The sequence below is a fragment of the Stegostoma tigrinum genome, chromosome 25 (assembly GCF_030684315.1).
Source record: "Stegostoma tigrinum isolate sSteTig4 chromosome 25, sSteTig4.hap1, whole genome shotgun sequence".
Taxonomy (NCBI): Eukaryota; Metazoa; Chordata; class Chondrichthyes; order Orectolobiformes; family Stegostomatidae; genus Stegostoma; species Stegostoma tigrinum.
In genome coordinates, this window is record NC_081378.1 from 21,971,274 (window position 1) to 21,998,617 (window position 27,344).

Below are 27,344 nucleotides of genomic sequence, written 5' to 3' on the forward strand. Positions count from 1 at the left end.
TTCAAAGTTTTCAATAATGAGCTATTTGCAAACTTAAAGTGACTGTTAAATATCTTATTTCGTAGCTGAAGACAACAAAAAGAGTTTACAATTTCTGTGCCCAAGACAGCCAGAGTGCCCAGCAATGGATTGATAAAATACAAAGCTGCCTGTCAGATGCGTGAGAAGCGTGTACTGCAACCATTGCCTGTGCGCAACTGGGTATGGAGTTCATCGTCTGGACCTCTGTCATTCATGGACAACAACTGTTGTATCAGAAACACAAGAATCAGAATATTATGGAAACTTGTGATTTCTCAGCCATCTAATTACAGAGTCCAGAGGCAATGAGGGAGGGATGGTGGTGATTAGATGTCTTGCTACCCCATGCCCAGCATTGATGGACATGTGTACTTATTAGGGATGTTTCATTTGAATCAGCATGTGCTTGGACAGAGGGAGAGAGCTTATTGCACACACCAAATTAGAAGAAGGTTACAAACTTGAGTAACTACAAAAGAAAAATTAAACCTTTAAACCCTTTCTTGCTTAGGGCCTTTCCCCACACACAAGGATTCCTCTTATCTCTGAATTAACTTGTGTGTTGGACTCTTGCCATTTTGAATAGAATCATTTGTGGCCAAACTCCTGAGATGAGAGCTGATATTCCAGATTAACAACCCATTGCTGAAATACTAAAGCCTAAAAAACCCTTTGACTGAAACAGTTTCGAAGTTACAGCAAAACTTGAGTCACATCCATCAGATTATTTGCCTATTCCTGGAGAAAAGATGTGGATCAACTGTCAGTTAATTTCAACTGCCTTTGTTATAGATCATGTGAGATGTCTTGTAACCACTGGCTTCTTGTGTGATGCTATAACTTTAATTCAAGAATCAGTGGAAGGCAACAGGTGAATCAAGCTAAATTAGTAAGAAAGGAGTAAATGTAGAATTCCAGTCACAGACTGGGAATAAAGACATCTCTGTACAGGGGAACATGTAACGGCTCTTTCCTTGAAAGGAATTCTTTACAGAAAAAATAGGCTACAAAGTAAGGCCAGCCTACTGTTTACAAATCAAAATGGGGATAATTTTTGCTCAGGTCTAATTTCAGTGGGTCAGTGCTGCTGGAACAATTTGTGGCCAATTTTGTCAAGGAAAACAGCAGCCATTTGCACTTGTGAACAAGAGGTGGTTAAAGGTACACAGTTGTGTGTGTTTGTTCACTGAGCAGCTCTCAATGAGAGTGTTAATGTTCTTAAAACGACTTAGAACCCTTCAAATGTAAGGGCAGTAGTAGGACAATGAGGGATGTGTTTGTGTTTAGTTCTATATTAACTTATGCAGTAAGGGGTAGGGCTTGGCAGGTGGTGTATGCTCACTGTGTTTACAGAGACAGCTGTGCTGGATATGTGTAGTGGGGCAGGTCTGACCCATATCTTTCCCAGACTGCCTATTTCCAATTTACCTTCCATTGGATCACATTGAGAAGGAGGGCAAGAAGGAATAGCTGAGCAGGAGTGGTGTCCTCCAGCTCTCATGGGCAGCTGCACAGAAACAACACAGCTGAGAGGTTATTTTAACAGTGTTGTTTCTTTAATTCTGCTGTTCAGTGCTGTACAGCTGTACATAGTTTAATTCTTGTTCTATTTATGCAACAGCTTCCTAGATATCAGTGTACAGGTCAAATGATATTTACAAATTGTTGTGTATTCACATGTATTTGTTATCAGTTTGAACAAAAGCAATGTAATTGAGCCAGTGGTACACTGAGGGGTGTCTCAATATTATATCTATCACCAACACACTGCAGTTAATGCTTCATAGTCACGTCCGCTCAATCTTGGACAGCTGAAGGGTGCTCGGGCCACAGGAAGCAGACACTTGCACTAATTCCAGAGGTCCAAGTTTTGGTGGGAATGGGGTGTGGTGGTGGTGGTGATGGTCAAGAGAAAACCCATCCCATGCTACAATATGTAGAACTTCAGTCATATCTTTAGCATACAAAATCCTATATGTCTCAGGACAAATCTGTCCCAAATGCAAAGGTCCATATTTTATGGATGAATTCAAATTGTTGGGCATTTGCTCCTGTGACTCCGACTGAGGGGTCAAGATTGCATTCAGGTACGTTTGGGGTTGACTTAATGTATGGTTTCAGGTTACAAACAATGAAGACATCTTATCCTGTTGTTTATTGTTAATATTGTGGTTGTCAATTTAAAATATTGCTAGAATCTGTTTCACAAACTCATGCTTTCTCTTGCTGTCATTTATTCACTACCTGTCCAAATCACCCTTTGCCTTTGTTTAGAAACATTGTGTAAATTTTGCAGCTTGTACTTTTTCTGTCTGTCCTGTTTTACAGTATCCTGAGTTTTGCATTGTTGCCTTTATTGCCTGTGTTGTCAGATCCCTGTTGTGTATACTCATTTCCAACTGTTTGCTGCTAAGATTTACCCTTAAACATGCCTGGTGTATCTAAACTAGCTATGAGGAGAGACTCAAATGATGTTGAGGGGCCTCATTATTTCAGATCCTGTCAGGTTTGAGATGTATTGTTGCTTAAAACAATGCCTTTAAAACTCAGCTGAATATTTAATCTTTCTGATATGAAGCACGTAGGCAAGGACACTTACTGTTTAAAAAAAGTGATTTTTCTCTCCATTTTGTTTTGAATGAACTGTATAGCCTAAAAGAGCTGAGCAACGTGAGAATGAAATCTCCTTTGTTCTAGGGTGCTTTTTAGAGTGGATGGCTTGGTGGAAAGCATGAAAGTGCCGCTTTGCTTGATGTTAATGGGCCTCAGCAGATTGCTGCAGAAAAGCCTGCTCCTCTTAGACCTTGTTTCACTCACTTCCACTGCATTTGTTGTTTCATACAGACTGTGCCGGCTTTTAGTATCTGTGGGTCTACCTAGCAGTTGATCTTTGCGTTATTCTCAGTGCTCCGTACTTGCAGCCGCTGTGAGAAATGGCCTAACCACTCTGCTGCATGTGAGACACCATTCTTGCCTTCCAGATCTCTCAAGTTAAGTTCTAAATTCTAAATCTCTTAAGTTGTAGCCACAGCTCAGTATTTACTCCTCTGAGGCACATTCTTTTAGGCATGTACGTTGTTCTGCACCATAGTTGTCAATCAAAGAAAGTTGCTGCTGTGCTCTATTGAAAGGATTGGGATGTGGAATGAAGATAGGAGGATTTGCTCAGTCTTATCACACGGCAGTTTGCTGTTTGAACTGTTGCTTGTGATTTGTGTTGCTTAAATAAACTAAGGGTTCATCCAGAAATGAAACCGTCACCACATACAAGGCTGCTCAGGAGACTAGATTCAGAGCTGATGTCTAAGCACTTTTTTTTTGTTAGAATTCACTATATTTTCAAATCTGCCCCTGTAACCTGTCTACACCTTCATTAAAAGATGGGGATCTGAGCAACATCACGAGGCTTTCAAACCAATCCTTGCTTAAAGCCCCCATGGGTGCCCATAGGTCAGTACTGTGAATGCCTGAAATGGATGGAGAATGATCCTGAGTTGCACTATTTTGTAGTGAATACTTATCCTAATAAGTGCCACTGGAAAGCAACTTTTTTTTGCATCAAATGTTTGTCAGTGGGTAGCACTGTGGCTCAGTGATTAGCACTACTGCCTCAGAGGCAGAGACCTGGGTTTGATTCCACTGTTGGTAACAGTGTGGAGTTTGCACATTCTCTCCCTGTCTACGTGGGCTTCTTCTGGGTTGAGACTCTGGTTTCCGCCCACAGTCCAAAGATGTGCAGGTTAGGTAGTTTGATCATGCTAAATTGTCCATAGTGTTCAGTGATATGCAAATGAGGGTGGCTAGCTATGGGAAATATACGATTACAGGGATTGGTGTGGGGGCGGGGGGCGTGGTCGCTCTTTGGAGGGTTGGTATGGACTCAACAGGCCAAATAACCTGCTTCCACACTGTAGGGACTCTATGATTCAGTGGGAGGGAATGCATTTTATTTCTGTAACATCATCCAGTCTATCCAGGACCATTATCATAGGTTAGGTACAAAGTAAAGCTGTTGCCACACTGTCGCATCAAACATTCCCAGGCCAAGTTCCATGCAGTCATACAAAATAAGGCTTTTTCCACAGTGTTACAATAACATGCGTCACCACAAGCTGAGATTTCCTATGACTAACAATCTGTCCTAATGCCACATTGTCTTTTCAAATATCAGCTTTTTGAGGCTACCTTGGTTATTGTAAAATTTTGTTTTGATGTGAACTGTGTCCAGCTGGTACTGGACTTAGGAATCCCATTTTGTTTAAGACCTTTGTAGGAGGCTGAGGGTAAAGACCAGACAGGATTGAGACTCCAGTCCTCATGTGAAAGAGCAATATACCCAGCATTTACATGAACCTTTCTAGTTTGCACAGCTGTCCTACATTGTATGGTACCTGATAGAACAATGTCAGACCTGTGAACGTGGTAAAATGATTGAGGCCAATTATGAATCCACTGACCAATATGGCATGCTAGAATGTTCCCTACTTTGTAACAATGATCAGCCACATTATGGAGAAACATTATCATTATTGTAACATACTTTCCTCCAGCAACTTCCATTCTGTACAATCAACACTTAACCCAAAATGCATGCTTCAGTTATGCCCAGATAATCTGAATTGGGAGCATTCCCAATGGCAGAAATGCTGATGAGGATTATTTGAACAAACAAGTAATTTTCTTCACTTTTTGAGACTTGGAAAAATTCTGCCTGTAGTTCCCTTTCTTCCGAGTTTACTGACGATATTCAGCGAAAACTGTAGCTACTTGACCAACTGATGAACAGCAAAAAACAGAGTACACAATTGGTGATCCCAGTGATCATTGCTGGGTCCTTGTTCAATGTAAGTATGATTTCAGGGATCTGACAGCCAGAAGGTAGGGTAAGCAAAGTAATTTCTTGTTTTATTTGCAGAAATTGTGGTAAATTGAGCCTTTTATTTTGGATTCCTATAATCCTCTGTTCAGAGCTTTTTCATTTGGTCCACATGAAATCCATTTTACTTTTGCCAAGCTTTTAACTTTGAAAATGCTTTTATTTGAAATATGAAGATAATTCTTTGTACATAGTCTCAATTCCTGTATAAAGATGGATAAGTTCAGATTGTAAAATAAAGTAACCATGTAGAATTTGGGATTTCTTTAGTCTGAACATTGTGGTCTCCACAGAGTCCTGTTTTGTGCTTAGACAAAGAATAACTGAAATGTAATAAAATATTACTTTTGGAACCTCCTTACAGATCATTGCACTTGTTTTGGAGGGGAAATAAAATTCAATCACCCACCGGTTTAAACAAAGACTCTTATGAAACATTTTTCATGATTGCCAGACAAATGAATACTTGACAGCTAATTAAGTCACTGTGGTCACTGATATAATCTAGGCAATATGGAAACCAATTTGTGTACTATGATGATGACCTGGTCACTTTCCTGTTAAGATACCAAGCAACGATTTAGTACAAATGCAGGGCAGTGTTCATGAGGCTGTGGGTATGAGAGCTAGGAACAAGTAAACTTTTGTACCTTTCTCAGCAAGGATTTATCCTTTCTGAAGCAAAAGGTTTAGTTTACTATCTCACTGACCTAACCACAGCATACCTAAACTGATTATTGCCAAAAATGTGACAAATGCAACATTGTCTCAAAGGAATAGACAGAAGCTGAGAATCTTCTCAGACAGGTTTCAGAATTCAATGCCTACTAATTGGAAAATCATGTTAGAATCTTCAACTTATAATCTCTGCCAGAATTGTTATGATACAATGTTATCATGTTGAAGACTGCTACACATTGTCCCTGGAGTTGTTCCTAAGCACCAAATCATTGCTAACTGACTTAATTCATGAAATGAACAAGTTACAAAGCATGGACAGATTAAACAATATTTCTGAAAAGCCTTTATTAAGTTTGACTCAATTTTTTTCCAGAAAGAAGCCTTTGGTTACGTTCAATATTGTTTGCTTCAGCTCACTGATATACTGCGAATAACAATGCCAGTTATCAGGATCACAGTCTCCAACTGGAACGCAATGTACATTACAGTAACAAGGGGAAATTGAGAATTCCCCATCATAATATTAGCACAAGTACAATACAGGACAAGGTAAATACTCCATGCATACAGTATTTTAAAGTCTCAAGACAACTAAATTGTTTGTAGTTGTGGAAATTGATTTACCCTTGATATATCAAAACAGCAAACCAGTGCCCTTTGTAACTTGATATTTATTCCTAACCTGAAAAAAAACTGCTACAAAGTAAAATGTATAAATTCTTGTCATCTAAAGTAATGTAATTCTTTCAAAAGGCATTTCCTATCTGGATCTGCACAGCAGTGACTTCAAATCAGACCTCATTAGAGTGACCCTTTCGGCAATGATGAGAGAAACATCAATGCAGGAATCCTCTCATATATAGGGGGAGGAGATATAAACCAATCACCAAAAGGTTGAGGGAAAATTAAGTGGTCACATAAAGCTTCTTTGTGCAAGATGAGTAAAGATAAATAGAAAAAAAATTGGTTACCAGTCAGCTGCAATTTATTAAGAGTCACTGTGAAACATGAAGATTTGCTTGAGTCTCATCGTCTTAAAATTGGTCATTTAAAAGCTACTAGAGAATGTATGAAAACATTCATGTTCATTAATTACAGCTCTTCCATGTTTTAGCATCCCCTGCATTAGAAAGCATCATGTCACATCTTAAAAAACCTCTTCCTTCATTAGAATCCTCATGTTCAAATGATGGCTGTGAAACCATTTAAAATATTCCATGGTCTTTAATCAGTAGATTAAACAAACAGCAAGATGCTATGCACAGATGGTTCATCCAGTTGTTAGTAACTTCTGAAATTCAAATTGTCATAAGTTGGGAGTTGGATGCAGAGTTTTCAGAACTTTGATGCTCACGAATAAGCATCTAGTGAGTGACTACAGAGTGCTATAAAGTCCTTGAACTGGTCTTGGCAAGGGGCATCCATCCATTATTGAATGAGGAGATCACTCCTACCCAAGTTCTGATTTAAATTTTAAAAATGCACCTTCATGTTGACAAGCATGAGATAAAGCAAAATTTAAAAAAAGAGAGAACATAAGAGTTGGGAAGCCATTGATAAAAATCCTCGAGTTCAAGTCATAGCAGTTGACACACCAATGTAGGCAGGATAGCGGATAAACCTGGTTCTTCTAGTTATTTGTCAGCTTCTGGGACAACCAATCCAGTCCTTCACAGAGACCTAGGCCACTAGTGGCACACGTTGGCTGGATGTGCATCTGCAAAAATAACAATCTTATTTCATAGCTAAGACTCAAAACAGGAGTGAATCTTGTTATTGCCAGACACTATTTCTAGCTTGATTTAATGCACTGTAAAACAGTATTTCTCTCATTTCAAAGCTTGGACTTCTTGTAAGTGACCATGTGACAGAAGGTAATGGAATGAAATTGCCCACTGTCTACTATTTTAAATTTGGTGACAATCCTGTGAATGATTAGAACATGCAAAGAGAGACAATGGTTTGGTTGTTGTGAGTAATCCAGAGGCCCAGGTGTAATCTGAGATCAAAACTCAATATGGCAGCTGGTGAAATTTCAATTTAGTTATTTAGTTGATTCTGGAATTGTAAGCTATTCTCTAGTAGTGGTGGCCATGAGACAGACATCAATCGTCACAAAATCCATTTGGGTGAATCTACTATAGAACAGGAGCAGCCGTTCAAAATAAAACTGGGGAGACTACAGGCCCAACACATTCTGTTTAGGGTGAAATGTAGGAATAACAGTGCAAATAACCTTGAATATCTAGCAATATTCAGGACTGGACAAAAAAAAAGGTACAAGGAAGCAAATCAACAAAACCTCTAGGAGCATAGAAAACAAGGTGAACTTAAGTAAACTAGTTTTCTCATGTCCTCTCTTTGCCCTCCTAGTTGCTTTAAGGCAGTTCCTGCATTATTTTAATAAAATCTACCTTCTTCCCACCCTTCTCTCCAATCCAAAATTCTCTTTTGCAGACTCTGGCCTTTTCCACAAACAGGCTTTCATCAGTATTGTGGTTTCTAGGACTAAAATATTCCCCAGCTGCCACTTCAAACACCTGTCCAGCTTCGTTCCCCAGAATGAGTTCCACACTGTACCCTCCTTTTTGGGACCTTCTATACGTTGACACAACAAGCTCTCCCGAAAGACATTTCAAGAAATCTGGCCCCACTAATCCATTCTACACCTGTAAGCTGTATTTTTTGCATGATGTCAGAGGGGCAGCTGTAGAAGAAGAATTGGAGGGCGTCCAGGGATGATCCTGCTGAAGTGAAAGAGGCAGCACTGTGCTGACCTTAACAAGACTGCTATGAGAGGAAAGTGGAAGCATGAACGGAATTAGCAAACTGAAGCTCAGAGACTTTGAACTGAGCACGAAGGTTAATTTGAGAATTTTACGGTTTTTCCCTTTCTATACACGGGGACAGTTTTTGATAAATGCAGGAAGGCTGAGCAAGTTGACCATGGCACTAGATTGAAGGCAGCCATTTAACTTGGAGGAGGGAAGTTGAAAGGAGCGTAGTTATATTAAAAGGATAGTATAGTTGTGGAATAGGTAAGATTCATTACAGCAAAGGGTAAGAGTCTCAAAAATTCTGTTGTCTGCCCTATTACAGGATTAAGGACATCTCAGGACTGAGTAGGAAGTTGCATTAGAGAAGGATTGCATTGTTGAGGTCTACGCAAGTTACAAGACAGAATTGGGACCAAGGAAGAAAGATTAATCTTTGTGCTCAATTCCAGGGCATAAAGTCTCTGGATTTCTACCAGAATCACAAACAAATTGACATTGAGTAAATAAGATCGGAGTGTTGAATATATGAATTAAAGATTGGTGTTGGAGGAATGGATTTTGATTCATAGGGCACTGGCATCAGTACTAGGGAACTGCACAACTAGGGCTATACAAAGGACATTGGGGTGTGGGGGTTGGTTGGATAACAGATTTAGAATATTCAAGCAGAAGGACAAGGTAATAGGGGAGGGGAACAATCCAGATAAAGATAACCAGAATACGACAGAAACACTAAATAAAGATCAGAGTACAGAAGAGAACACATTTTAAAACTTTAAATGAATGCATAGTTGAAATAATGGGTACAATAGTCATCTTAGCAATTACAGAAATATGATTGTAAGGCAAGGAGCTAACTATTCAAGGTATAGTCATGGCACTTTACGCAGGAAAGAGGAAATGTAGATGCAGAAGAGAGGTTTTTTTCAGAATGAGGTCAGTACAACAGAGAAATGCTCTTTATGCAGAAGATCAAGGAGTAGAATCAGCCAGGGTGGAGATAAGAAATAACAAAGGAAAGTCACTGGTGGGATTGATTAATAGGAACCACTATCAGCAGGAATAGCAGTATAAGAATGAAATAATAGGGGTTTGTGCAAGAAATGAACTATGCTATCCTTTAAGAGAACAATGCTCCTTTCAACTACCCTCCTCCAAGTTAAATGGCTGCCTTCAATCTAGTGCCATGGTCAACTTGCTCAGCCTTCCTGCATTTATCAAAAACTGTCCCCTTGTATAGAAAGGGAAAAACCTTAAAATTCTCAAATTAACCTTCGTGCTCAGTTCAAAGTCTCTGAGCTTCAGTTTGCTAATTCCGTTAATGCTTCCACTTTCCTCTCATAGCAGTCTTGTTAAGGTCAGCACAGTGCTGCCTCTTTCACTTCAGCAGCATCGTCCCTGGATGCCCTCCTATTCTTCTTCTACAGCTGCCCCTCTGACATCGTGTAAAAAATACAGCTTACAGGTGTAGAAGAAATGAACTGCAAACACCATCATGGGGACTTTAATTACCATATTGATTGGACTATTCAAATTTGTTAAAGGTAGCCTGGCAGCATTCCATAGAATCCTTATAGTGTGCAAAGAGGCCCTTCAGCCCAACAAGTTCATACCGACCCTCAGAATCCCACCTAATCTACACATCCCTGAACACTGGGCAATTTAGCTAATCATGGGGTGTACATCCTGAAGAAATAGAAATTTCTTACAGTTCTGCGGGTGATCAGCGGTTCCAGCTTTGCACGGAGGTCTTCAACTGACATAGCGTTTGGCAAATCCTGCTTGTTTGCAAATATTAACACCACTGCACCTCTCAGCTCATCCTCATTCAGCTAGGAACAAACAGCAAAGTACAAATAGAATGAGCTCAGTAATCACATAAATCAAATTTAACGTAAAGTACGTTGTTGCAGTATTAGAACTAATAGATGCAAGAAAGAACACGATGCAAAATTAAATCACAAACAAAGACCCATTTTCAAATACTTTACAACAGACCTGCTGAAAAAGCAGCCTCAGAACCACAATACAGCCTGCAATGCCATTATTCAAAACAAAACATGATGGTTTTGAAGGGAATTGCTGGATCTCTGACGATAAGGTGTAGAGCTGGATGAACACAGCAGCCCGCAGCATCAGAGGAGCAGGAAAGCTGACATTTCAGGCCTAGGCCCTTCTTCAGAAACAGGGGAGGGGAAGGGGGTTCTGAAATAAATAGGGAGAGCGGAGAAAATAGTTGGAAAGGAGGCAGACAGGTCAAAGAGGCAGGGATGGAGCCATTAAAGGTGATTGTAGGTGGGGAGTTAGAGAGGAGATAGGTCTGTCAAGGGGGCAGGATGAGGTTAGTGGGTAGGAGTTGGTGGGGCTTGAGGTGGGAGGAGGGGATAGGTGGGAGGAAGGGCAGGTTAGAGGGGTGGGGACGAGCTGGGCTGATTTTGGGATGCGGTTGGGGGAGGGGAGATTTTGAAGCTCGTGAAGTCTACACTGATACCATGGGGCTGCAGGGTTTCCCAAGCTGTTCCTTCAACCTTCTGGTGGTATCGTTGTGGCAGTATAGGAGGCCCAGGACGGACATGTCGTCTGAGGAATGGGAGAGGGAGTCGAAATGGTTAGCGAGTGGGAGTTGCAGTTGTTTAGTGCGAACCGAGCATAGGTGTTCTGCAAAGCGATCCCCAAGCCTCCATTCGGTTTCCCCGATGTCGAGGAGGCCACAATGGATACAACGGATGCAGTATGCCACATTAGCAGATGTATGGGTGAACATCTGCTTGATGTGGGAAATCTTGGGACCTAGGATGGGGATGAGGGGGGAGGTGTAAGGGCAGGTGTCGCACGTCCTGTGGTTGCAGGGAAAAGTGCCAAGTGTGGTGGGGCTGGAGGGGAGTGTGAGTGGACAAGCGAGTCCCAGACAGTGTGGTCCCTCTGGAAAGGGGATAACGGTGGGGAGGGAAAAATGTCTTTGATGGCGGGGTCGGATTGCGATTGGCAGACATGTCGGAGGATGATGCGTTGGACTCGGAGGTTGGTGGGGTGGCACGTGAGGACGAGGGGGATTCTGTTTTCGTTGTTATTGCGGGGAGGGGATGTGAGGGATGAGTTGCAGGAAATGCAGGAGACACAGTCGACGATGTTCTTGACCACTGAGGGGGTGAAATCGTGGTCCTTGAAAAATGACCCAATCCAAAGCAAATGTGCATAAGAACTGACTTCTGATTGAAGGAGATGAGCATCAAAACTCAGAGGCTTGGAACAGTGGACTGTGTGGCTTTCAGAGAAGAGGGAAAGGGTAGTTATGCTCTAGGTAATTAACATCTGCTGGGCTGTTGACAGTGACAGTGGGTCATGCTGACAATGAATAAAAAGGAGTGAGACAGATTCACAAGGTGTGTGTCAGTAAGTGACAGTATGGCAGGGGGACCAGGGAGGTGATTGAACTAAGTGACTGACTGGGGGTTCTGGCTGTGAATGAGCCATCATTCAAAAAGGCTTTCACTTTCATGTCAGTCCTTTAAAGATCATCTGAATGTGTGCTCCATCAGGGGCAAACCAAGGTCAGTGTTAATTAAAAACTGAAAAGGACTGCGGTCACTAAGTTAGGAACAGTTCAGAAATTGCTGGAAAAACTCAGCAGGTCTGGCAGCATCTGTGAAGAAAAATCGAGTTAACGTTTTGGGTCTGGTGACCAGTTGAGAGGAAGGATCACCAGACCCAAAACATTAACTGTGATTTTTCTTTCCTAATGCTGCCAGACCTGCTGAGCTTTTCCAGCAACTTGTTTTTCTTCAGTGTTAATTCAACTCCTTAGCTAGGTACCCCTGATGGCCAGACCATGGGGCCTGTTTTTCTCTAGCTCTGCTTCCTAACACAAAGGAAGTCAGTCAGTTTTACTGATTGACAATTTTATTAATGACATCAATTTATTGCTTTGGAATGACAGCCTGTTTCAGAATCTCAATATGGGAAATTATGGTACATCAAACGGCAGTTTAAAGACAGACTAGATGTTACAATGATAACTGAAAATCAGAACCAATGTCAGAAGGATTATTGACTCTCTTTAAACTAATCTTAAAATTTCTATTATTCTTAAACTATTCAAAATGGCACAAATCATGGCCACAGTGAAAGGTTTTCACTATTTTACTGCATTTTTCAGTAAAATATACGTGACAATAAAATCATCCTTTTAATTTCAATTCCAATGGCCCTGTATGTGAATGCGCATGTCATTCAAAGTATATAAATACGGATAGTCATTACAGAGATGCGACTGCAGGATGACAGGGTTGGGATAGATATTAAAGGGTATCTGACATTCAAGACGAATAGGAAGGTAGGTAAAGGATAAAAGCGAATACTGCTAAGTCGCAAGTCTGAATGAAAACAGAGCATGCTCGATAAACTCGGGTTTGGCAGCAGCTGTGGAGGGAGAAACAGTCAACATCGAGTCCATATGATTCCTATTCAGAGCACTTCAAAAATATGCATCTAACCAGAGAAAACCTGTTGTCCACTTAGTCCATAGCCTTGCAAGTGTACATCTAACTTCATTAATGAGAGTTTCAGCCTCTTAACACCCTTGCAGGCAGTGAGCTCCAGGCTCCTACCGCTTTGGTGTAAAAATTTTCTTTATGTCCTCTTCAAATCTCGTGACCCTTACCTTAAATCCACACCCTCAGGTTATTGATCCTTCCACCTGTCCATGCCCCTCATTATTAAGATGTATAAAATTAATGTTCCCCATCAGTCTCCTCTGGTCTAAGGAAAACAACCCTAGTTTATCCTAAAGAAAAACAGAAATTGCTGGAAAAGCTCATCAGGTCTGGCAACATCTGTGAAGGGAAATCAAAGTTAACGATTCAGGTTGGGTGACCCTTCCTCAGAACCTAGCTTACTCAATCTCTCTTCATAACTAAAGCTCTCCAGACCAGGCAACATCCTGGTTGATCTCCTCTGCACCCTGTCTAGTGCTATCACATCTCTCCAATGATGTGGATGCCAGAATGGCACACAAAACTCTAGCTTTGGCCTAACCAATATTTTATAGAGATGCAGCATAACCTCCCTGCTCTTAAATCCAATGCCTCAGTTAATGAAGGCAAGTTTCCCACATCCTTCTTAACCCACCATCTACTAAATTAAGGGACCAGGGGACATGCACATCATGATCCCGATGCTCCCCTGGGTCCTACTGTTCATTAATTCAGGTGCATTACCTCATGTATCTGGATTGAATTCCATTTTTCACTGACCAGCCCATCTATATCCTCCTGTAATCTCAGGATATCTTGCTCACTATTCACCAGCCACCAATTTTTGAGTAGCCTTCCTGCAATCAAGGATTTATCCCTGTAAACCCTTCATATTTATATACCTATCCAGATGCTTTTTAAACGTTGTAATTGCACTAACCTCTACCGCTTCCTCTGGCAGCTCATTCCATACATGTACCACCCTCTGAACAGAAAAACTGCCCCTTAACCCCATAAATCTCTCACATGAAACCTAATCCCTCTAGTTTTGGACTCCCCTACCCTGGGAAAAATACCTTGGCTAGTCACTCTATCCATGTCCCTGATGATTTTATAAACCTCTGTAAAGGTCACCCCTCAGCCTCTAACACTCCAGGGAAAATTGCCCCAGCCTATTCAGTCCCTCCTTATGACATAAACCCATTAAACCCCTTGTAAACCTTTTCTGCACCCTTTCAAGTTTAACATCTTACAGCATGGAGACCGGAACTGAACGCAGTATTCCAAAAGAGGCCTCACCAACGTTCTGTACTGCCACAATATGACCTCCCAACTCCTATATTCAATACATTCACCAATAAAGGCAAGCATACCAAATGCCTTCTTCACTATCGTGGCTACCTGTGACTCCACTTTTAAAGAACTAAGAACCTGCACTTCAAAGTCTCTGTTTAGCAGTACTCCCCAGGACCCTACCATCAAGTGAGAGAGTCTTGACTTGATCTGCCTTTCCAAAATGCAACATCTCACATTTCACCAAATTAAGCTCCATCTGCCAGTCCTTGGTCCAACACTCCGACTGATCAAGGTCCTGTTGTACCCTGAGACAATCTTCTTCACTGTGCACTACACCACCAATCTTGATCTCATTTGCAAACTTACTAACCATGCTTCCTATATTCACATCCAAATCATTTATATAAATGACAGAAAGCAGTGGATCCAGCATTGATTCTTGCTGCACACTAGTCATGAACCGCTGGTCTGAAAAGCAATCCTCCACCACCACCTTCTGTCTCCTACCTTCCAGCCATTCTTGTATTCAAATGGTTAGCTTTTCCTGGATACCATGTGATCTGACCTTGCTAACCAGGTTACCATTCAGAACCTTGTCAAATGCCTTACTGAAGTCCATATAGACAATGCCCAGTACTCCACCTTCAATCTTCTTGGAAAACTCAATCAGGTTAGCAAGACTTGACTTCCCATGCACAAAGCCATGTTGACTATTTGTGATCAGTCCTTGCCTTTCCAAATACATGTTAACCTTGTTCCTCAGAATCCCACCCAACAACTTACACACCACTGATGTCAGGCTCACTGGGCTATTGTTCCCTGGCTTTTCCTTAAATGGCACATTAGCCAACCTCCAGTCTACAGTCTTCTCCCCCATGGCTATCGATGATACAAATATCTTAGCAAGGGGCCCAGCAGTTACTTCCCTAGTTTCCCCACAAAGTTCTGGGATATACCTGATCAGGTCTTGGGGATTTATCCACCTTTTGGAGTTTTAAGACATACAGCACCTTCTCCTCTGTAATATAAACATTTTCTAATATATCACTATTTACTTCTCCAAATCCTCTAGCTTCCATATCCTTCTCCACAGTAAAAACTGATACAAAATACTTGTGTAGTGTCTCACTCATCTCATCCACTTCCACACACAGACAGCCTTGATGATCTTTAAGTGGCCCTATTCACTCCCTAGTTATTCTTTTGCCCTTAATGTATTTTTAGACTCTACTTGGAATCTCCTTAATTCTATTTGCCAAAGCTATCTCATGTCCAATTTTTGCCCTCCTGATTTCCCTTGAGCATACTCCTACTGCCCTTATACTTGAGGGATTCACTTAGTTCCAGGTTATATACCTGTCGCATGCTGCCTCCCTTTTCTTGCCCAGAGCGTCAATTTCTCCAGTTATCCAGCATTCCCTACACCTACCAGCCTTGCCCTTCATACTAACAGGAACATTCTGCCTCTGGCACTCTCTCATTTGTGAAGGCCTCCCATTTCCAACCATCCCTTTACCTGTGAATAGCCTCTTACAAACACTTTTGAAAGTTCTTGCCTAATACCTGTATAATAATCTGCTTCCTAGATTCCAAAATAAAGTGTCAGAAACAGAAACTATCACCAATGTTCTCACTCATTTTCCTTTCTCTATAATGGACGGTATACAGGTTTACTTCCATATCTTTAACAGATGTACCAGATGAGGTCAGTAAGTTCACGAAAGCCAAATGTCTTGCACTTCAACTTGGTATCTTTCTGGTAGATACTGTGCACCCACAGATGACAGCACAAGGTGGAGCTGCTTCCTTCCAAACCTACCGCCAGATCCCAGGCAAGTTGCTCCTCAATGTTACAGATTAAAGAAACTGCAGGAAGTTCTTAAAACAAAATTCAGCCTCCTCATTGCATTTCTGATTGTAACACAGAGGTCTGAGACAATCACAAGCAACCTGTTGACCTGAGTTGTCATTCTGATTTAGAGGTTGACCTAATTTCACACCTCTTTGTCAATTATCAACATTTTTGAAATTATTTCCTATGCAAGTGGGTGAGTCCTGAAAATAACTTTTTGAAGAACTCTAAATGATGACTGAAATATCTGGGAGGTGGTATAAAGGGTTTTCTTCTGAAATTTAAAGCTAAATGGTTAACAAGAAATAAAACTGGCATTTTCATTTTCCAGACATTGTTGATGGATGAAGAACAAAATACGCAAATCCATTGGACAACTTTACTCAAGTTACTTCAGGACAGACATCACTACGTTCAGATGTAACAAATTTGATTTGAAATAAACCTGGAAAAGGGGGCACGATCTCAAAATCTTTCAACAAAACCTGGGTTTCCCTCAAATCTCCAGCATTGCCATTTCTCACCATTCGATGCAGTTCATCTAGAGATTCCTGCACCCTCTCTTGGTCATTGCTGTCCACAACGAAAATCAGACCCTGAAAAGATTAAACAACCAATATAGTGTTATAGCAATTTGAAGTGAGGTGTGCTCTGCATAATGATGAACAATTTGACATGAAGGATAACAGCTGTATTAGAAAGTATAGAACAAATACAAAATACCAACTGAACAGTTTTTTTTCCTGGCTTGATAACTTCTCAAAACTTTCCTAACATAGCAACATCCGTATTACGCAAGTACCAGGTAATGAGCACTCCCAACAAGAGAGAATTTAATCATCTACATTTGATATTCAATGCTATCACCATCACTGAATCCCACAACACTGATCAGAAACTGAACTGGACTCATTATATTGTGGCTACTACAACAGGAGGTCAGAGACTACGAAGCTTTTAGCAAGTAACTCACCTCCTGACTCTCAAAGCCTGTCCACCAACAAGGGACAGGTCAGGAATAAAACAAAACACTCCCCATTTGCCTAATGAGCACATCTCCAAACATATTCCACAACACCCAACGCAAGCCACCTTTCTTGACTGGCACCAAATCCACAAACATTCACTCTCTCCATCATCAACACAGAGTAGCAGCAATGCAGTGTGTACCATCTACAAGATGCACTGCAGAAATTCACCATAGTCTCCTAAGAAAGCACTTTCTAAATCCATAAGCACTACCATCTACAAGGGTAAGAGCAACAGATAAACGGAAACACCATCACCGGCAGTGTGAGGTGTTGCAGTGAATCATGTATACTGTGTGCACTCAGAGGAGTGAATTTTTAAGGTGGCGTATGGGCACCCGATGCAGTAAGCTGTTTCATCCTGGATCATGTCAAGCTTCTTGTGTGCAGTTACAGCTGTATTCATTCAAGCAAGAGTGTCATATTCCATTAGACTCTTGACTTGTGCCTTGTAGATAGTGCAGATTTTGCGTGAGAGTGTAGATTATTCACTGCATCATAACCTCTGGACAGCTTTTGTGTCCATATAGTTATATAAATCATTGTGTGAGATATCTCACTAATCCCAGGACATTAGTCATGGGCATTCAGCATTGATTTTCAATATTAAGGAGATGTTTAGATTACCTCTTGTAGGAGACAGTCAATGCCTGTCACTTGAGTATCACTAAGCACTTACCAGCCCAAACCTGCATGTGGTTTGATATCAAATTTTGCTTCATATTTCCTGTAAAACTGTCTGAAATGTTTTAAAGGCTCTTTACAATTGCCTTCTGGAAGTGCAAATAAAGAACATACGTAGACATTTCCTTGTTGACCACCTTAGTCACCTCTTCAAAAAGGTCCAATCAGGTTGGCCAGGCATGTTCTACCAGTTACATAGCCATAATGGCTCATTTAGTCCAGCTGAAACTTTAAGTTCATGAATCACCTTATCTTTAATTTTACATTAAATTTCCCAACAATGGACGTCAGGCTAATAAATTAGTTTACAATTCTGTGATTTTCCTTCTTTCACCTAAATAGTGAAGTCAGACGCATATGTTTCCAGTTCAAAGGAACAGTTCCTGATTTGAGAGAACTGGAAGATTATAGTTCAAGCATCCGCAAATGTCTTAATTCATAGCCTTTAGAATTTAAGATCAAAGGCATCTGGTTGTGTGATTTGTCACTCTTCAATGCCATTATTCCTTCATTACTTTCAATTTCTGTTTTGTTCAGCAAGTCCTTGATACCAATTTAATATTAGCTACCCTGAGACATCCTCAATTATAGTCACTAATGTAAATAATAATTCAACAGACATGTAACTTATTTTAAACTTACAATACTCCTGTTATCAGCTAAAAAAGGCCCACATTTAATTATCATTTGAGCAGATTGTGTGATAATTAACCAGGCTAGGCACATGTTTATGTGGATAGGACACTTGCACCATCTTCAACATTAATAGGAAATTTACTGGAACAGATCAACTTAGGAAAATTCATTCTGATTTTACATGCAACTCAATGTTTAGTTATATTAAAGCAAATATAACTGAGTGTCTCAAATTATTTCATGTTCAAAACCAGCACATCAAAATATTATCCTTCCCATTCAATTATCAGGCCAGTATATTCACTTTGTCTGCAGCAATGGTAAACAATGGCTGTGCTGAGAACTATCCATCGTGAAACAATGCTCAATATAACAGGATATGTCAGAAGTTCCAGCATTCACGTACCTGTGTGTTTTGGAAGTAGTGCCTCCACAAAGGGCGAATTTTATCCTGACCGCCTACATCCCATACAGTGAAGGTAATATTCTTGTACTCTAGAGTCTCCACATTGAAACCTGAAAAGAAAGAACACCTGGAATGTTGCATGAGGCCACAATCTGCACAAATATTGCAAATCATCATGCTTCCCAGATAATAACACTGTGTGGAGCTTTAGGAACACAGCAGGCCAGGCGGTATCAGAGGGGCAAGAAAGTTGACGTTTCAGGTCAGGACCCTTCTGCAGAAAACAAAATATCATTTTCTACAGAGGGGCCCCGACCCAAAACGTCAACTTTCCTGCTCCTCTGATGCTGCCTAGCCTGCTGTGTTCCTCCAGCATCAGCAGTTCTTACTACTTTATCATGCTTCCCGCACTTTTTCTCCATCAGAAATGCCTTGCAATATTACACGTCCAACAATCTAACCTCTAACCCATCAAAATTCCTCTACATTTCTAATCTCTGACCAAAGACCCATGCCTGGCATTGTGCCAAGCAAGCCCAAAATTGCTTTGAGTGTCACTCTGCACTCTCTACAGCTCAATAAAGCACCCATTATCAAGTCCGCACAAACAGCAACCCCACTGCCTCAACCTTTACTTCCACTATTCTTCTTGCCCAGTGCATCCACTGGGGACTAATATCACCAACCACTATCCCATCCAGTATTATTCACTTTGACTCTTCCAGTTCAGTCAATTCTCTGCAATTGGCCGGGATGGTGGGTAGGGGCGCAAATAACTCAACATTGACTAGCCACTGGGCAACGGCCAGATTACATAACTGCTGATTTTCTGAATCACACTCCAAATTTCTCTTTGATACACTTGTCCCCAAGTTTCTCAATATAATTCTTCCTTCACTTTCTCCGTCCCAAGCTTGGAAGCCTTGATTATCGGCCATGTTGGTTTTCCTTTCCATCTGGCTGAACCATATCAGGCCTGGCTTTCCTGGCGTCTGAGAGGGCAAATTTAAAGGTTTACTCTTTTTCTCCACCACCAATTGCCTTCAGACAACTTTGCAAACAAAAATTGGCTCACTTCAGCTATTAACCCACCTTACCCATCATTCAAATCCAAATACCTTTCAGATTTTTCCCTTCTCACTCAAATTATGCATTCACTGGTTTCTCCCTTATCTTGCTTGTATCCTCTCCAGGATCTTCCATCTCCATTGTTCCTATATTATTGCTCGGGTTCTGTACTCAATTTCAAAGCAGCCATCATTCCCTTGCCAAAAAAGGCCTGAACACTTTCCTGGAAATTAATGGCTATTTTCTTTTGAAAGCACTGCAAGTGCTGAACCAAACCATAACCACAACTCCAGACTAAAGATCTTTCATCAGGCACCCAGGCTTTTAACTGCAGCCTTACCAAAGGCCAGGAGAGCACTCTGTCCTAAACTAACAAGTAACATCTTCTACGGCCAGGGTCTACTATCACTCCTAAGGCTGGTCTAAATAATGGACCTGGCAATATCATCAACAGACATAGGATTTTGAACTATGGCTGTACCTTCTACTAGTTAGGAAACAGACCACCAAATTCTGTCCCTAAACACCTCCATTTCCACCCACTCCACCTTGAATCCTAACTCAGTATTTGATCATCACTATCAATATCTCTCCTCAGTTCAGCGCCTAATCATACTGTGAAGGATATATTTCTAATGCTTTATACTAATGAAATTCATAGACATTGAGCATAAAGTTTATCACTTCAAGGGATAACTCCTCTTGCTCATCTCCTAACCATGCAAACAGTGGAGATAACAAAGTGTGGAGCTGGATGAACACAGCTGGCCAAGCAGCATCTCAGGAGCACAAAAACTGACGTTTCGAACCTAGACCCTTCATCAGAGAGGTGGAGATAGACTAGCTCACCTTGCCCTACAGGCACAGTTAAGGTAACTAGATAAAGGCAATTAATGTTTTGAGCTTGCACCAAAAATGAAACCTACTAAGAAACATACCAATTGTTGGAATAGTGGTGACGACCTCGCCCAACTTCAGCTTATACAGAATTGTTGTTTTACCAGCAGCATCAAGTCCAACTGAAGTAGAGGAAAAAATAAGACCATTCTCATCATGCTAAAACTTACATAACAGTAAACTTTTCATTTATTTTAAGTTAAATTAAATTATTTTAAACTTTCCATATAGCTTTCTTTATTTTTATACATACAGACACTCAAAAGAATTACTGATTTGAATTTATGGTCAAGTGTTGGTTTTCATTGGAACAAAGACAGTTCAGAATGAATTTCACCAAAGTATTTTTTAAAAAGGAGAGTGAATGGAAAAAGCAGAGAGTGGCATGGTGGTTCACTGGTTAGCACAGTTGCCTTACAGCGCTAGGCCCCCAAGTTCAATTCCACCATCCAGTGACTGTGTGGAGTTTGCACATTCTCCCCACATCTGCATAGATTTCCTCCAGGTACTCCGGTTTACTCCCGCAGTCCAAACTTGTGACTTTATATAATTGTTTAATTGTCCAGAAAGATTCACAACTGGTTGATGGAGTTGTGGAGCTTTGTCTTGATGCAGTGCTGTGGGATCCCTTCAGCGTTTATAGAATGCTGCTTATTGTGTTTAGAATGAATATGGTTTAGTTTCATCACTCGGACAGCTCATTTTCCAGCACGCTGATGCTCTTCTACACATGCTGAACCCTTGTTCTAAGAAGGGGAGAAGGATAATTTAATCTGAGTAAGAGTGGTGGGAAAAGCCAAGACAGATTGGGCCCACAGCCTCCGGAGTTTAGAACAGTCAGAGGTGACTTGATTAAAACATATAATAGCCTGAGGGGGCTTGAACCAGCGGACATCAAAAGGATGTTTTCTCTTGTGTGAGAATCTAGAACGACAGTCACAGTTTAAAAATAAGGAGGCACACAATCGAGCCAGAAATGAGGCAAGTATATTTTCCTCAGAGGATTTAATGTTTCTTTGGAATTCCCTTCCTCAAAAGTCTGCTGATGCAGAAAGTTTAATTTTTTTTTAAATGGCAGAGGCAGTTACATTCTTGATTACCGAGGGATGAAAGATTATCAGGGGTATGCAAGAATATAGAGTTGAATCAGATCATCCATGATCTTACAGAATGGCAAAGCAGACTTGAAGGGCAAGAAGCCTTTCAAAATGCATTTTATAAAATTTCATTTTAGAATTGTTAATAAAATTGATGGCCATGGGATAAAAGGAACAACAGCAACATAGATCATAGAACTGAGTAAAAGGTAGAAAACTTATTGCAACAAATGAGTTTTCAGATTGGACGAAATGGAAATAATCAGTGGAATTCACTTCTGTACATAACAAGACCTCAACAGTTTTTAAACTATATTACATGAGTTGGACCCGCAGCACAAGGAATAATTTCAGCTTGTAAATGTCAAAACCCCAAAGTGTAAATAGTGTGAAATATATTAATGAATCACTATACAAGAGGAAATGGAGGCTAATGGAGTGGACATGCAGGTGTCAGAAATTTAATGCAAATGAGATAAGATTCTGGTAAGAATAATGGGTTCTGGTAACAACACAAGCTAAATGGCATAATTTTAGTGGAGGTTCAATAACAAATCCCTGGAAATGTTTGTGCAGAATGTGATGATGCTAGGGCTTTAAGAACTGTACTTTGTCCTTGTTGTTGTTTGAAGAAAGTTCATCTCCTTTATGTTAAAACCTAACTAGTGAAGGCCCTAAAGTAAACAGTTTGGGAGGCCACGAGTTGTTTCTTTTTAAAAAAAGGTTGGATCAATAGAAGCAGCCTGGATGAGTGTGGCCAGCCCTCATTGACCAGGATTTCTAGCTTTTTTTAAGCTTTAAGATTCAGCATAAGTTATTGCTGGACTCTCAACAGGATTGGAAGTTGCAGTAAATGTCTCCCGGCTGCTACTCTGAGTTTTCTCTTGATGTTTTTCTTTCCGGGTTGCTGGGATTGCCTGAATTTTGCCACGGTGTTTCTTTTATGGGAAGTTGCTATTTTGGAAAAGTTAGTTAAAAGTTCAAGTTAGTAGTTACTATATCTATTATTCTGTTAGTTTTCCAATATAGGTAAATTATTCTTAGCTCTTCTTTCTTTTGGTGCATTTTTACCTACAGTGTTTGAATAAATTGTACTTTGCTTAATGTTGAGTAGTTTGACCAGTCGAATTGCATCTGGAACACAGTCCTTTACAGTTGCCTTTGAAATAAGAAAAAGTTGGATCTAGGCTACCTACTTAAAGTATTTTGAAGTGGTCTGCGTCTCATCCATAACAAGAAATGTTTGAAAGTATCAGGGCAGGCTAAACAGCAATCAATAAACTACACTGCATTCTGAGTTTCATAAATGTGGCAGAGTAACACACACAAACACAGCCTAAGTGGAGTACTGTGCAAAAGTTTGGGCACTATCCTTTAAGAAAGACTTGAAGCTTTGGAGATGATATAGGAGGGATTACTGGAGCAATTTCAGAAATGAGAAATTATAGTTGTGTGGACAGGCTAGAAAAGTTGAGTTGGTTATCGTTGGTCAAAGGCTAAAGCAATTTTTAAATTATTATTCACAAAATAAGGGCACCACTGAACTACATCAGCATTTAATGCCCATCCCTAATTGCCCAGAAGGCAGTTAAGAGTCAACCACATTGCTCTGGGTCTGGAATCACCTGCAGACCAGACCAGGTAAGGATGGCAGTTTCCTTCCCTAAAGGACATTGCTAAACCAAACAGCTGTTAAAATCATGGCGAGTTCTCAGCTCAAATCAGAAATTGTACCCACTAGAAAACTAAATAATCAGAAGATACTGATTTAACATGATTGTTCAAATAATCAAATTACATAAGGATAAACTTTTCTCTACACAATGATGAGTAGGACATAGAATGCACCACCTGATAGGAACAAGGAACAAAGAACAAAGAGCAAAGAAAATTATAGCACAGGAACAAACCCTTCAGCCCTCCAAGCCTGCACTGATCCAGATCCTCTATCTAAACCTGTTGCCTATTTTTCAAGGATCTGTATCCCTCTGCTCCCTGCCCATTCATGTGTCTATCCAGATACATCTTAAAATGATGCTATCATGCCCACCTCTACCACGTCCACTGGCAACACGTTCCAGGCACCCACAACTCTCTGCGTAAAGAAATTTCCACGCATATCTCCCTTAAACCTTTCCGCTCTCACCTTGAAATTGTGACCCCTGGTAATTGAGTTCCCCCATTCTGGGAAAAAGCTTCTTGCTAGCCACTCTGCCTATACCTCTCGTGATTTTGTAGACTTCAGTCAGGTCCTCCCTCAACCTCATCTTTCTAATGTAAATAATCCTAATCTACTCAACCTCTCTTCATAGCTAGCGCCCTCCATACCAGGCAACATCCTGGTGAACCTCCTCCACACCCTCTCCAAAGCATCCACATCCTTTTGGTAATGTGGCAACCAGAACTGTACGCAGTATTCCAAATGTGGTTGAACCAAGGTCCTATACAACTGCAACATGACCTGCCAACTCTTGTACTCAATAGACCTGAACATCCAGATCTCTCAGTGTAATTTTCCTCAGGGCTTTTCCATTTACCGTACAGTTCGCTCTTGAATGGGATTTTCCAAAATGCATCACCTTGCATTTTCCTGGATTGAACTCCACCTGCCATTTCTCTACCCAACTCTCCAATCTATCTATATTCTGCTGCACTCTCCGACAGTCCCCTTCACTATCTGCTCCTCCACCAATCTTAGTGTCATCTGCAAATTTGCTAATCAGACCATCCAAACCTTCCTCCAGATCATTTACATATGTCACAAACAACAGTGGTCCGAATACGGGTACCTGTGGAACATCACTGGTCACAATTCTCCATTTTGAGAAACTCCCTTCCACTACAACTCTCTGTCTCCTTTGCCCAGCCAGTTCTCTATCCATCTAGTTAGTACACCCCGGACCCCATGCAACTTCACTTTCTCCATCAGCCTACCGTTGGTTACCTTATCAAACACCTTACTGAAGTTCATGTATATGGCATCTACAGCCGTTCCCTCATCTATCAACTTTGTCACTTCCTCAAAGAATTCTATCAAGTTGGTAAGACATGATGGACTTAACAGTAACTTTAATTAGAAAGGTTTCAGGAATGCGAACAGATGAAATGAGTCTTTGTATTGGAGATACAATATAACAGAGAAGATTGAAGTTAACAACTTTAAGGAAAAACATGAGCAAATTAATGCAGCTGTCAAGCTGACTCAGGAATGCAGAATGTAGGTACAAGTCTTTGATAGAGGTATGGCAAGTTTTGTACGCTGATGGAAATGCACAGGGGATCATTGCATTCAGAAATAGGACAAAAGCAAGGAAGCTACGGAAATGTTTTGGAAAAAACTAGCTGTGCTTGGTTGGTGTATTGTATCCAATTACAAATACTGCGAGAAGGTGCAGGAGGAATGCAGTCAAATCATAGCTGGAACGAGGGGTTTTGATTACATATAAACATCGAGAAATTAACTTGTTCTCTCTTGACCAGAAAATGGGAGGTTCAGCAAAGGGATTAAAATATTATGAATTATTTTTATAATTAATAGGATAAAACTGTTTCAGTGGCCAAAAGGCTGATTTGAGAATAGATTTAAGGCAACTGTGAAAAGAATCCACTGCAACAGGAGGTGACAGCCTTCCTTCATGATCTGGAATGCACTGCAGCATTTTAAACAGTAATTTGAAAACTGGATTTAAAAAATCCTTTTAATCAATCAGCCATCGTAAACTCACAGCGATTAGTACAGCTGCCTCATAGTGCCATGGACTTGGGCTTGATTCCAGACTTGGGCAAATGTCTGTGTGGAGTTTGCACTTCTCCTTCTGTCTGCGTGGGTTTCTGCTAAATGATCCAGTTTCCTCCCACAGTCCAAAGATGTGCAGATTTGGTGCACTGGCCGTGTTAAATTACCCTATAGTTTTCAGGGATGTGTGGGGTCAGTGCAGACTCATAATGGGCTGAATGGTCTCTATCTGCACTGCTGGGCTTCTATGGCAATGCTCAAATGGCTTTTACTGTAAATGAATGAGAAACAGCATGGGCAAACCAGAAGGTGATGGCAAGTTATGATTCAGGACATGAACTCCCCAGACATTTCACAGAAACTGTTCTTAGGGCTGATGAGAAACAATAATCTAAAACCAACAATATTAGAGGTTAAATCCAACACTAGGATTACATATACCAAAAAAACATTAAAACCAAATAAGTATTTATAGAGATAAAGACAGATCACAAACTAAACATTCAACAGCACCCTCCCAGTATGAAATTTCTTACAAGCCTCAGTATTATCATTCACTCATTTCCTTCAAACTCATTACAAACGCAACAGGATTATACGTACCAGTCTCATATTGTGAAACCTGAAAGGGTTCAGAAAAGCTTTACAAGAATGTTGGAGATAGAAAGGACTGCAGATGCTCAAAGCTAGAGTTTAAAAACAAGTTGGAAAAGCACAGCAGCTCAGACAGCATCTAAGGAGCAGAAAAGTCACCTTTTTGAGTCAGAATCCTTTTTCAAGTCCTGCTGCACTTTTCCAGCTTCTTTTTTTTTTGATCCTTTACAAGGAAGTTACCAAGATTGGAGGATTTGAACTATACAAAGACACTAAACAGGCTGGGGCTATTTTCCCTGGAGAGTCAGAGGCTGAGAGGTGACCTTATCAAGGTTTATAAGATTATATGGGGCAGAAACAGGGTGAATAGCCATGGTCTTTTTGCCAGGGGTAGGGAATCCAAAACTAGAGGGCAGAGGTTAAAAGTGAGAGGGGAAAGATTTTACAAGGGACCTAAGGGGAACTTTTCTATGCAGAGGGTGGTGCGTGTATGGAATGAACTGCCAGAGGAAGTAGTGGCGGCTGGCACTATTACAACATTTAAAAGGTATCTGGATTGATATATGAATAGGAAGGGTGTAGAAGGATATGGCCAAATGCTGACAAATGAGACTAGGTTAATTTAGGATATCGGGTCGGCATGAACAAGTTGGACCGAAGGGTCTGTTGCCATGCTGTACAGCTCTGTGACTCTAATTGAGCTACAGCCGGTTATCCGACAGTCCTTGGCTTGAACCACGATTACAGGGCACTTACCCATCAGGATTCTCATCTGCTTCCTCGAAAAGAGCCGGTCAAACACTTTCGACAGGGTGATCCCCATGGTTCCAGGAGAGGAGCGGGTGGGCCCAGAATCGAAGTTCGGCGTCTGGGTCAAGGCACGGCAATTCGAGGCCTCAGAGGTCAGCGCCCTGCGTTTCCGGGTACGGGCCCGGGGGTTTGATGGCTGGTGTCGCGGATCAGGAGCTGGTGCTCAGGATCTGCCGGTCCGAAGTCTGGCTTTAGCGCTAACGACTCAGGTACAGAGTCTGGCTCTGACAATGCCACAGGCTGGGCTTGATGGCTCCACTCTGGCAGTTCCTGGCTGGGAGCTCGCGGCGACTAGTAGTTTCTAACGGAAGCGGCAGCAGGAAGTGCCTGCGTGATGACGTTCTAAACAATTTCCGGCCAACGCGGAGGGAATGATGTCAACAGCCCGGTGTGATGTAAACCCATGACCGTCC

At 41.1% G+C, this 27,344-nt stretch overlaps 2 protein-coding genes across 6 annotated transcripts in view; one reads left to right on the forward strand and one right to left on the reverse strand.

Annotated features, from left to right (window-relative positions):
* The window catches only part of sbf1 (SET binding factor 1), a 250,244-nt gene extending 232,559 nt beyond the window's left edge, over nt 1–17,685 (forward strand). For 4 of the 5 annotated variants that reach the window (XM_059654533.1, XM_059654536.1, XM_059654537.1 and 1 more), the window contains one exon: nt 66–5,254. In XM_059654533.1, the coding sequence (XP_059510516.1) occupies nt 66–164 (99 nt within the window). In that variant the 3' untranslated portion in view covers nt 165–5,254. Of the gene's footprint in view, nt 1–65; nt 5,255–16,306 lie in introns of those variants that run through there. The other variant, XM_059654534.1, reaches the window with a different exon arrangement.
* On the reverse strand, nt 5,893–27,272 carry LOC125463107 (uncharacterized). Its single transcript, XM_048553841.2, has 6 exons — nt 26,878–27,272; nt 20,736–20,816; nt 18,730–18,839; nt 16,500–16,571; nt 10,065–10,187; nt 5,893–7,295 (listed from the first exon to the last, which is right to left on the reverse strand). The coding sequence occupies exons 1-6, from the start codon at nt 26,942–26,944 to the stop codon at nt 7,209–7,211; spliced, it is 540 nt and encodes a 179-aa protein (XP_048409798.1). The 5' UTR covers nt 26,945–27,272; the 3' UTR covers nt 5,893–7,208.
* Nucleotides 27,273–27,344: the final 72 nt, after the last annotated feature.